This window comes from Coffea arabica, chromosome 6c (genome assembly GCF_036785885.1).
Source record: "Coffea arabica cultivar ET-39 chromosome 6c, Coffea Arabica ET-39 HiFi, whole genome shotgun sequence".
Lineage (NCBI taxonomy): Eukaryota > Viridiplantae > Streptophyta > Magnoliopsida > Gentianales > Rubiaceae > Coffea > Coffea arabica.
This window is the reverse complement of record NC_092320.1, coordinates 59,379,745-59,392,672: the sequence shown is the minus strand read 5'-3', so window position 1 is coordinate 59,392,672 and position 12,928 is coordinate 59,379,745. Positions and strand designations below refer to the sequence as shown.

The following is a 12,928-nucleotide window of genomic DNA, read 5'->3' as shown; positions in this document are numbered from 1 at the left end:
CCTAGAATTTTTAGATTCATTTTTAAATGATGATGATATTCTTGTCCAAACTTATATAATAGTCCACCTTGTATGTACCTTTTTGTTCCTCCTGATTTTAGCATTTTAAAAACGAACGCTAATGCGACGAATCCATGTCTATTTATCCATCCAAATAAATCTAAGTAGATTTCGATGACTAAAAAATACATAATATTTTTAAATGGATGACTATTTATAACCAATTACATTGGTGGACTTAAGTGCATTATCCATGTCATCCACGTAAATCCATTATCAATGAACAATAGAATCACACTAGATCGCGCCAATGGTTTTATAGTTGAATTTGTTGCCATGAGGCCGACAGTTAATTTTCACATAACCCCTTATAGTTTCAAAAACTACATATAATCCAATTGTAATTTGGATTAAAGTGTCAAACTAACGGAAATGATTATTCGTAACGGAACCTATGAAAATATCGAAATTACTCTTGTTTAAAAATTAAAATGGTTGAAGTGGCCAAAATATATAAACATAATATGCATGACAATCTAATCCCGTATGATTTTATGTTTTACCATAAGGCCGACAGCATTTGCCAACCATATGGAGCGCCCTGGTAGAATGCCATGTGAAGAGTAAATTTTTTTTTGGGTTTATTAGATAATGCCATGTGGAGCGCCCGGGTAGAATGCCATGCAGCAGGTTATAAGCATTGACTTTATTTCTTTTACCTCTCGTTTTGGGAAAAATTTATTTTTTCACTTCATCTTATGTTTTGGAATGACACAAGTTTGTTTCATTCCTCCTAGCTTTCCCCCTTCGCCCTCCCTCTCTAGCTCTTACAACCATGTTCCCTCATCGGCTCATCCCACTTTTAACAATTTCTTTTCACGAAACCATCTATATTTCCAGTCACTGCTATCTATATTGCCAGTCATTGCTATCAATGCAGCATAGATGACATAACTTGTTATGGTACTTTATCATTGCTTTTAAATTAAGCAAATGACAGCGTTGGCGCGAGAGAGGGTGGTTTCTAACCAATTATTAATTCAATAACTAGGAATAGAATAAATTAAAGAGAGAGAGAGAGAGAGAAGGAGAGATAGATATTGTACGGACAAAGAGATATTGTACGGACTGTAACTAAAAAACAGCGTACAGTATGAATTAAAAAAGAGTATAGTAGAGTGTACAGGAATCTCGTTAGTCCTAGGACTAATAGATAGTCAAATGAATGGATTATAGTTTTGCACTATCCATCTAAATCTTATACCTCTTTGCATCCATTTATTAAATGCTTATAATTGGATTGGATTAAACTGGTCGGCTATTCATCTAACAAGATCCGTCTATCAATCATTTGTCCATTTTGCCGCTTGTAGGCAAAAGGAATTTATCCCGAAACCAAAATAACATCCGAGTAACTTAATCACACCATAGTTTTGATGTTTTCTCACTTTCTCAGCCACAACAGCACAAAAGGCAAAGGACAGATTTTTCTAGGACGTTGCTATTTCACAGTCTGTCCAAGAGGATAGGGAAGTGCTGCGAAGCCTGGTTGGTACACGGGAGAGTGCTGCGAAGCCTGGTTGGAAAGTTGCAGGTGACATTTACCAAGCGTAAACGTACTAATTAGTCGATCAAGAAAATCAGATATTAGATATCCATTTTTGTAGGCATGTTTCCAACGCATGCTGCTAATTAACCACGGATTGTTTTAACCGCAAGTAAGCATAATCTTGCCTCCCGGCTAACAACAGAAATATCCGTGCATTAATCCTCAATTTTATGCTTATAAATACGTAATGCTCCCTTACAGAGTCAGAAAATGGCGTTATGAATATAACATAAAAAAAAAAACTTATTAACTTTTCATTGATCACCACAGGGAAAGATACAAGCTTAGAGCTGACTGCTCACTCGCACATGAAAACTTTATTGGAAATTACAAACATGAAATGTGAGAGATCACCACGACAAAGTAACTCCTAACCACTGTTTAGGGCGAGGAGTTCTTTAGAAGTAAATTCATGATTGAGAAACAAAAGAAAAGCACATTCCAACAGCAGTAAGCAAGCAAATCTGTTCAGAGACATTGGTACCCTGATGGATAGTGCTTGCCACAGCCATTCACAATCGCTGTAACGGCAGCTGTGAGATCCAGGGTGAGGAGGCTCCGAGTTTTCAAGTAGGCGCAAAGGCAAGCAGCTGCGTCGAGGTCAACAAGGTTATTAAAGCAACTGCAGCATTGACTACCTACATCTATGATGGGGATCCCCAACAAAGAAAGGCACACACTCAAGTCCAGGACAGCTGTGCAAGTAGGCAGGGGCGTGGCACTGACCTGAGTGAAAAAGATAAGGTTAAAGGCAAGAAAGAGAGCTAGGGTGGTTGTGGAGGCCTTGGAACCCATATTCTCAACAGTATTGTTGGTTTAGTCAAGAAAGAAGGGCTTTTGCTGTGCAATGTTTTGGTAGAAGTTGAGGGTTTTTATAGTAGCAAGGCGGGTCAACTTTCTTGGTTTCGCTGCAATGATGGAGCTGGCGAGGGCGGTTTTTGGGTGGGGTGGGGTGGGGTTGGGGGGTAGCTGAGGGTGGCCACGGCCCCCCAAGTTTTGAAAACCTTAATTCATAATATAAAAATATACGTGTAGAGCAAAATTGGCCTCCAAATTTATGTTTTATTGTGCTAATTATTTAACATTCAAAAAATTAAACATATAATTTGATTATCCATAGTAAATTGACCCAATTTGACATACTATAATAAAAAGACCCAATTCATAATTATCAGTGGGCTAAAAATAATTATTACTTTATTGGCTCATATACAAATATACAATTTAGCCTAATTGATTAAACTTGTTTTCACTCATCCTGTATTAACTACAAATACATAATGAATATTTTTAGTTAGGAAAATAATCAAGACAAAGGTTCCAAACAAGATGAAAGATAATTTCTTGAATGATTGCTTAATTATGTAAATAGAAAAGCAAGTTGTTGAAAAATTTAGCACTGATTCAATCATAAATAAATTTAATTCTATGAAAGAATGTAACACTCATCTTACTTTTAAGAAAAGATGCTGAAATTTCAAGGTATGTTAATACAACTTTTATCTTTTTTTAATTGAAAATATATAGATACACACACACATATACATATATTGTTTCTCTTTTGGATTGTATTGTATGATGATGAGCTTCCTGCCATGTTTCTACACAGAGAATTTGTTCGTTTAAATAATATAGGATTAAAAAGTTGGGATATTATCCCTTTACAGGTGATTTTAAAAGGGACAAATTGGTTGAGAATTATGTATGTATATGTGTGTGTGTGTGTGTGTATTACACATATGACATATTGGAGCATCTTCTCATAATATGCAAGTTGGATGGTTTGTGATATAAAATAATTATTCAAAGGTTGTTTCTTGCCTTAATTTTTATTTTTCTTTATAATTAAATTTAATATTTGATATTTTTAGATGTCATATATTTAAACAGATAAAAATTATTTTGAACATAATATATTAAGATAATTTTGTTAGAAAAAATCTTGATCCCCCTAGGAAAAAAATCTTGGCTCTGTCACTATTAGCTAGCTACTCAAGCATAGGTTGGCAAACCCATTGGATGAGTGAATAAGAGGTGTCGAAATTGCATGTTGCCATTAGGGTAGGTACGGATCGGGTACTCATCTCATGCACCATTTTCTAACCCTTACTTGCCCTGCATATCAACTAGTATCTGATAATTGGGCACCCGCTTAGATAAGGTCGAGTCAACAGGTACTTGTTTAGCCCCACTTATCATTTAATTTTTTTTAAAAAATAATTTTTACTAATTTAATTTTGTATATTATATATTCATCTAAGATTTAATAAAAAATTTTCTCAAAAAAAATCTTTCACTAAGAAACAAGTATTCTCAAAAGCAATCTTCCACTAAGAAACAAACATTCGAAGAGAGCACAAGAAAAAGGAAAAAACTTAAAAGAGTTCAAAATCAATGAAAATTTGAAATAGGTAGTAGCTTTTTTTTTAATATACATATTCCACATTAATTAAACTCTTTTTAAAAAAATATAAAATCATAGCCTCTACAAATAAATTTTATAAACAAACTATAGTCTCCCATTTTTTGTAATGCAATTTGTTTAATGGAATTGCTTATTTAGCTCTGAATATATTATTTTGTAATATGTGTATAAAAATAAAAATAAAAAATATATATGCAAGGCTGGTCGGGTACCTTTAGGTTTTTAATTATGTGATTCTATCCGGTCCTGTATCTAAACGGGTATCCGATTCTCTTTTGATCCAGTCAAATAATATGGATTGGATATCTTAATTTTCGGATCAGATCGGATCGGATATGGAAAATTTTTGGATTAACAGGTATTTTTGCCCACCCCTAGTTGCCTTGTTCCTCGATGATAACTCAAGATCAAGTCTAGACAAGAATTAGAGTTTATACCAACCCAATATGTAGTTTATTTAAGAGTTTGAAGTATGCATATACCACATGAAGTTAACTTTGTAGCAAAAACTTGACGAGAATGGGGCATGTATACAAGTCGAGATTGAATATAGGGTATTAAGGGTCGAATACAAAGGAAAGAATGGACAATTACCAGCACTACTAAAGGTCCTCTATTATTCAAACGATCAACAAATTAAAGGAAATAAAACTGAGCTACAATGTGCAAGAAAATAGCTATGAAAGCTCCTTAAGGTATGGTATCCGTAACTATTCATGCAAATACAATTTTTGGATCATTGAGTACTACTATCTTGGCTAATTATGGTACAATTTCTTTATGTAAGTAAAACTTATTCTCATAGTAAATCAACTATACCTATAATTAATTCATACATATTCTCATGGTTATAAAATTAATTACAAGTTTATTTCCTCTATGAAATTACATGGCCGGAACAAGTCATTAAAATTACAAAGGTGCACCTTTACTCCCGTGAATGAACTCCCTAGATTTAGTACTTTTTTGGACTAGTGTCAAATTCTAATTTAACTTTTGGTAGCAACAATGGCTAACTGGATTTTGATATTTTAGTTGACTCAATTATAAAACGCAAATTTGGTCACTTTGACATTTTAATCTAAACTATTAGGGGGTTATGTATATCTTTTAAAACCATAGGAGAGATTATGTATAAAAACATTGAACCACAAGGGACAAAGTGTAATTTGCCCAATATATATATATATATATATATATGTATATGTATATATTCCCTCTTTTTGAGTAATTTTTTTTGGGTATATTTCATAATGCCATGTCCTGGTCGAATGCCATGTGATGCACCCATGTAGAATGCCACGTGAAGAGTAATTTCTTTTTGGGTTTACTTCATAATGCCATGTGATGCGCCCTTGTAGAATGCCATGTGAAGAGTAATTTTTTTTGGGTTTCTTTCATAATGCCATGTGGAGCGCCCGGGTAGAATGCATGCAGCAGGTTATAAGCATTGACTTTATTTCTTTTCCCTCTCTTTTTTGAGAAAAAATCGTCACAAGTTTGTTTCATTCCTCCTTCCCCCCTTCCCCCTCCCTCTCTCTTACAACCTCGTCCCCTCATCGCATTTCTTTACAACTATAGTTGAAATTTTTGTTGAAATTGAGCCATAAAGTTTTGTGAAATATCAAAATAAGTTGATGTGCAAGTTACACATACGTTTATAGAATACACATTCTTAAGGTTGCGTACTGTACCCGCGTATTACCTCCCCTGCAGGTTTGTACTTTTCTTATCAAGTTTTTTTTGCACCAAGTTCAATTGATATTTTCTCGATGATGGAGGTTGAATTAACACTTGTGCAAAATATGAAAGTTGCTGCCCTTTGAATTAGTTTTCAATGCATCAAGAATTATCTGATTTGGAACTCCATAGACTGAGAAATGACCAAAATATTCTTGACTGCCCAATCTCCTATTTTAACTTTTGGTAGCAAATATGGCCAATTCTATTTCGACTTTTTGACCATGTAAACTCATGAATTGGATCTTGATGTTTCATAAGAAATGTAGAACTATTTCATAGGTTCAAAATGGTTCAAGAATCACCTCAATTCGATACTCATAGCTCAAGATATAGTCGAAATACCAAAAGGTGTCCAAGCTATAGAATATTTCCTTTTTTATACTTGATTGCATTTCATCTTTTCAACATTTTGCAATTCATATTTTCTTTATATCACTTCAATCATCAACAGTCATCCAAATATCTTCTTAATTTACTCCATTTGATGATTGAATTATTAAAACCTACAAAAACATAAAGTTTTCAGAAATACAGTTGGCCATTTTTGCTACCAAAAGTTAAAATATGAGATTGAGCAGCCAAAGATATTTTGATCATTTCTTAGTCTACAGGACTCCAAATCAGATGATTCTTGATACACTAAAAACTAACTCAAAGGATTGCAACCTTCATGTTTTGCACAAAAATTAGTTCAATCTCCATCATCGAAAAAATATCAGTTGAACTTGGTGTAAAAATTGACTGATCAAAAAAGTTCAAACCGGCAGGGAAGGCAATACGCGGGTACAGTACGCATCCTTAAGAATGTGTATTCTATAAATGTATGTGGAACTTGCACAGCCACTTATTTTGATTTTTCACAAAATTTTATAGCTCAATTTCAACAAGAATTTCAACTGTAGTTGTAAAGAAAAACGATGAGGGGACATGGTTGTAAGAGAGAGGGAGGGGAAAGGGGGAAAGGAGGAATGAAACAAACTTGTGACGTTCCAAAACATAAGATGAAGTAAAAAAATAAAAGTTTCGCAAAAAGAGAAGGAAAAGAATTAAAGTCAATGCTTATAACCTCCTGACATGGCATTCTACCTGGGCGCCTCACATGGCAGTATGAAGTAAACCCAAAAAAAAAATTGCTCTTCACGTGGCATTCTATATGGACGCATCACATGGCATTCGACCAGGGCGCTTCACATGGCATTATGAAATATACCCAAAAAAAATTACTCAAAAAGTGGGAATATATATATATATATATATATATATATATATATATATAGGGCAAATTACACTTTGCCCCCTGTGGTTCAGTGCTTTTATACATAATCCCTCCTATGCTTTCAAAAGGTATACATAACCCCCTAATAGTTTAGATAAAAATGTTAAAGTTACGAAATTTGCATTTCATAATTGAGTCAACTAAAATGTCAAAATACAGTTGGCCATTTTTGCTACCAAAAGTTAAATTAAAATTTGACACTAGTTCAAAGAAATGCTAAATCTAGGGAGTTTATTCATGGGAGTAATGGTGCACATTTGTAACTTTAATGACTTGTTCCATGTAATTTTATAGAGGAAATGAACTTGTAATTAATTTTATAACCATGAGAGTAGGTATGACTTAATTATAGGTATAGTTGATTTACTATGAGAATAAGTTTTACCTGCATAAAGAAATTATACTATAACTAACCAAGATAATAGTACTCAATGATCCAAAAATTGTATTTGCATGAATAGTTAGGGATACCATAGCCTAAAGAGCTTTCATAGCTATTTTCTTGCACATTCTAGCTCAGTTTTATTTCCTTCAATTTGTTGATCGTTTAAATAATTGAGGAGTTTTAGTCGTGCTGGTAATTGTCCATTTTTTCCTATGGGTTCGGCCCTTAATATCCTATATTCAATCTCGACTTATATACTTGTAAAAAATCACGTATGAGATATTTAGAATTTTATGAATGTAAAATTTAGCTGTAGAATAAGCTAAATTGTTATATGCATGCCGCATTCTCATCAAGTTTTTGCTACAAAGTTAACCTCATGTGGAATATGCATACTTCAAACTCTTAAATAACCTACATATTGGGTTGGGATAAACTCTAATTCCTGTCTAGACTTGATCTTGAGTTATCATCGAGGAACATGGCAACTAGGGGTGAGCAAAAATACCTGTTAATCCAAAAATTTATCATATCCGATCTAATCTGATCCGAAAATTAGGATATCCAATATATATTATTTGACCGGATCAAAAGAGAATCGGATACCTGTTTAGATACAAGACGGGATAGAATCACATAATTAAAAACCCGAAGGTACCCAACCAGCCTTGCATATATATTTTTTATTTTTTATTTTTATACACATATTACAAAATAATATTTTCAGAGCTAAATAAGTAATTCCATTAAACAAATTGCATTACAAAAAATGGGAGACTATAGTTTGTTTTTAAAATTTATTTGTAGAGGCTATGATTTTATATTTTTTTTAAAAAAAGTTTAATTGATGTGGAATATGTATGTTAAAAAAAAAACTACTACTTATTTCAAATTTTCATTGATTTTGAGTTCTTTTAAGTTTTTTCCTTTTTTTTTGTCTTCTCTTCGAATGTTTGTTTCTTAGTGGAAGATTTTTTTGAGAAATTTTTTTTATTAAATCTTAAATGAATATGTAATATACAAAATTAAATTAGTATAAATCATTTTTTTTAAAAAAATTAATGATAAGTGGGGCTAGATGGGCACCTGTTGACTCGACCTTGTCTCAACGGGTGCCCAATTATCTGATACTCGTTGATATGTGGGGCAAGTAAGGGTTAGAAAATGGTGCATGAGATGAGTACCCCATCCATACCCACTCGTAATGGCAACATGCAATTTTGACACATCTTATTCACTCATCCAATGGGTTTGCCAACCTATGCTAGAGTTGCCAGCTAATAGTGACAGAGCCAAGTTTTTTTTTCCTACGGGATCAAAATTTTTCCTAACAAAATTATCTTAATATGTTATGTTCAAAATAATTTTCATCTATTTAAACATATGACATCTAAAAATATCAAATATTAAATTTAGTTATAAAGAAAATAAAAATTAAGACAAGAAATAACCATTGATTAAATATTTTGTCACAAACCGCCCAACTTGCATATTATGAGGAGATGCTCCAATTTGTCATATATGTAATACACACACACACACACATACACACATATATATATATGTATGTATGTATATGTGTGTGTGTGTGTGTATTTTCAATTAGAAAAGATAAAAGTTATATTAACGTACCTTAAAATTTTAACATCTTCTTCTTAAAAGTAAAATGAGTGTTATGTTCTTTCATAGAATTAAATTTATCTATAATTGAATCAATGCTAAATTTTTCAATAACTTTCTTTTCTATGCACACAGTTAAGTAATCGTTCAAGAAATTATCTTTCATTTTGTTTTGGACCTTTGTCTTGACTATTTTCATAATTAAAAATATCCATTCTGTAATTGTAGTTAATACAGGATGAGTGAAAACAAGTTTAATCAATTAGGCTAAATTGTATATTTGTATATGAGCCAATAAAGTAATAATTATTTTTAGCCCACTGATAATTATGAATTGGGTCTTTTTATTATAGTATGTCAAATTGGGTCAATTTACTATGGATAATCAAATTATATGTTTAATTTTTTGAATGTTAAATAATTAGCACAATAAAACATAAATTTGGAGGCCAATTTTGCTCTACACGTATATTTTTATATTATGAATTAAGGTTTTCAAAACTTGGGGGGCCGTGGCCACCCTCAGCTACCCCCCAACCCCACCCCACCCCACCCCACCCAAAAACCGCCCTCGCCAGCTCCATCATTGCAGCGAAACCAAGAAAGTTGACCCGCCTTGCTACTATAAAAACCCTCAACTTCTACCAAAACATTGCACAGCAAAAGCCCTTCTTTCTTGACTAAACCAACAATACTTTTGAGAATATGGGTTCCAAGGCCTCCACAACCACCCTAGCTCTCTTTCTTGCCTTTAACCTTATCTTTTTCACTCAGGTCAGTGCCACGCCCCTGCCTACTTGCACAGCTGTCCTGGACTTGAGTGTGTGCCTTTCTTTGTTGGGGATCCCCATCATAGATATAGGTAGTCAATGCTGCAGTTGCTTTAATAACCTTGTTGACCTCGACGCAGCTGCTTGCCTTTGCGCCTACTTGAAAACTCGGAGCCTCCTCACCCTGGATCTCACAGCTGCCGTTACAGCGATTGTGAATGGCTGTGGCAAGCACTATCCATCAGGGTACCAATGTCTCTGAACAGATTTGCTTGCTTACTGCTGTTGGAATGTGCTTTTCTTTTGTTTCTCAATCATGAATTTACTTCTAAAGAACTCCTCGCCCTAAACAGTGGTTAGGAGTTACTTTGTCGTGGTGATCTCTCACATTTCATGTTTGTAATTTCCAATAAAGTTTTCATGTGCGAGTGAGCAGTCAGCTCTAAGCTTGTATCTTTCCCTGTGGTGATCAATGAAAAGTTAATAAGTTTTTTTTTTTATGTTATATTCATAACGCCATTTTCTGACTCTGTAAGGGAGCATTACGTATTTATAAGCATAAAATTGAGGATTAATGCACGGATATTTCTGTTGTTAGCCGGGAGGCAAGATTATGCTTACTTGCGGTTAAAACAATCCGTGGTTAATTAGCAGCATGCGTTGGAAACATGCCTACAAAAATGGATATCTAATATCTGATTTTCTTGATCGACTAATTAGTACGTTTACGCTTGGTAAATGTCACCTGCAACTTTCCAACCAGGCTTCGCAGCACTCTCCCGTGTACCAACCAGGCTTCGCAGCACTTCCCTATCCTCTTGGACAGACTGTGAAATAGCAACGTCCTAGAAAAATCTGTCCTTTGCCTTTTGTGCTGTTGTGGCTGAGAAAGTGAGAAAACATCAAAACTATGGTGTGATTAAGTTACTCGGATGTTATTTTGGTTTCGGGATAAATTCCTTTTGCCTACAAGCGGCAAAATGGACAAATGATTGATAGACGGATCTTGTTAGATGAATAGCCGACCAGTTTAATCCAATCCAATTATAAGCATTTAATAAATGGATGCAAAGAGGTATAAGATTTAGATGGATAGTGCAAAACTATAATCCATTCATTTGACTATCTATTAGTCCTAGGACTAACGAGATTCCTGTACACTCTACTATACTCTTTTTTAATTCATACTGTACGCTGTTTTTTAGTTACAGTCCGTACAATATCTCTTTGTCCGTACAATATCTATCTCTCCTTCTCTCTCTCTCTCTCTCTTTAATTTATTCTATTCCTAGTTATTGAATTAATAATTGGTTAGAAACCACCCTCTCTCGCGCCAACGCTGTCATTTGCTTAATTTAAAAGCAATGATAAAGTACCATAACAAGTTATGTCATCTATGCTGCATTGATAGCAATGACTGGCAATATAGATAGCAGTGACTGGAAATATAGATGGTTTCGTGAAAAGAAATTGTTAAAAGTGGGATGAGCCGATGAGGGAACATGGTTGTAAGAGCTAGAGAGGGAGGGCGAAGGGGGAAAGCTAGGAGGAATGAAACAAACTTGTGTCATTCCAAAACATAAGATGAAGTGAAAAAATAAATTTTTCCCAAAACGAGAGGTAAAAGAAATAAAGTCAATGCTTATAACCTGCTGCATGGCATTCTACCCGGGCGCTCCACATGGCATTATCTAATAAACCCAAAAAAAAATTTACTCTTCACATGGCATTCTACCAGGGCGCTCCATATGGTTGGCAAATGCTGTCGGCCTTATGGTAAAACATAAAATCATACGGGATTAGATTGTCATGCATATTATGTTTATATATTTTGGCCACTTCAACCATTTTAATTTTTAAACAAGAGTAATTTCGATATTTTCATAGGTTCCGTTACGAATAATCATTTCCGTTAGTTTGACACTTTAATCCAAATTACAATTGGATTATATGTAGTTTTTGAAACTATAAGGGGTTATGTGAAAATTAACTGTCGGCCTCATGGCAACAAATTCAACTATAAAACCATTGGCGCGATCTAGTGTGATTCTATTGTTCATTGATAATGGATTTACGTGGATGACATGGATAATGCACTTAAGTCCACCAATGTAATTGGTTATAAATAGTCATCCATTTAAAAATATTATGTATTTTTTAGTCATCGAAATCTACTTAGGTTTATTTGGATGGATAAATAGACATGGATTCGTCGCATTAGAGTTCATTTTTAAAATGCTAAAATCAGGGGGGGGGGACAAAAAGGTATGTACAAGGTGGACTATTATATGAGTTTGGATTAGAATATCATCATCATTCAAAAATGAATCTAAAAATTCTAGGACATTGAATTGAATTAATTCAAACTCTAATTTTCAAATTTCGTAGGTAACTAGTGTTGTTTACACTCCAAGTGTAGCTATGACACTCCACTTTGACATTTTATTAAGTGAAAGAAGATTGATATGTGCGTATTTTGTACATTTTAAGTATTTTTTTATTATTTGTTTTGGAGCGTTTAAGTTATTTTCAAGCTAATTAACTAGATTTCTAGTGAAAATTTGTAGTTTTTGGTTTTAGTGTGAAACATTGTATTTGTATGGATTTAAGTGGTGAAAACTTTATGTTTTTGTAGGTTTTAATAATTCAATCATCAAATGGAGTAAATTAAGAAGATATTTGGATGACTGTTGATGATTGAAGTGATATAAAGAAAATATGAATTGCAAAATGTTGAAAAGATGAAATGCAATCAAGTATAAAAAAGGAAATATTCTATAGCTTGGACACCTTTTGGTATTTCGACTATATCTTGAGCTATGAGTATCGAATTGAGGTGATTCTTGAACCATTTTGAACCTATGAAATAGTTCTACATTTCTTATGAAACATCAAGATCCAATTCATGAGTTTACATGGTCAAAAAGTCGAAATAGAATTGGCCATATTTGCTACCAAAAGTTAAAATAGGAGATTGGGCAGTCAAGAATATTTTGGTCATTTCTCAGTCTATGGAGTTCCAAATCAGATAATTCTTGATGCATTGAAAACTAATTCAAAGGGCAGCAACTTTCATATTTTGCACAAGTGTTAATTCAAC

General features: G+C 33.6%; 2 protein-coding genes across 2 annotated transcripts; one reads left to right on the top strand and one right to left on the bottom strand.

Annotated features, from left to right (window-relative positions):
- Positions 1–2,077: 2,077 nt before the first annotated feature.
- Positions 2,078–2,404, bottom strand: LOC140008849 (putative lipid-binding protein AIR1B). The gene has a single exon (XM_072053750.1). It carries the CDS (start codon positions 2,402–2,404, stop codon positions 2,078–2,080), a length of 327 nt encoding a protein of 108 aa, XP_071909851.1.
- Positions 2,405–9,763: 7,359 nt separating this feature from the next.
- On the top strand, positions 9,764–10,090 carry LOC140008848 (putative lipid-binding protein AIR1B). Its single transcript, XM_072053749.1, has one exon. It carries the CDS (start codon positions 9,764–9,766, stop codon positions 10,088–10,090), a length of 327 nt encoding a protein of 108 aa, XP_071909850.1.
- The last annotated feature ends 2,838 nt before the right edge of the window (positions 10,091–12,928 follow it).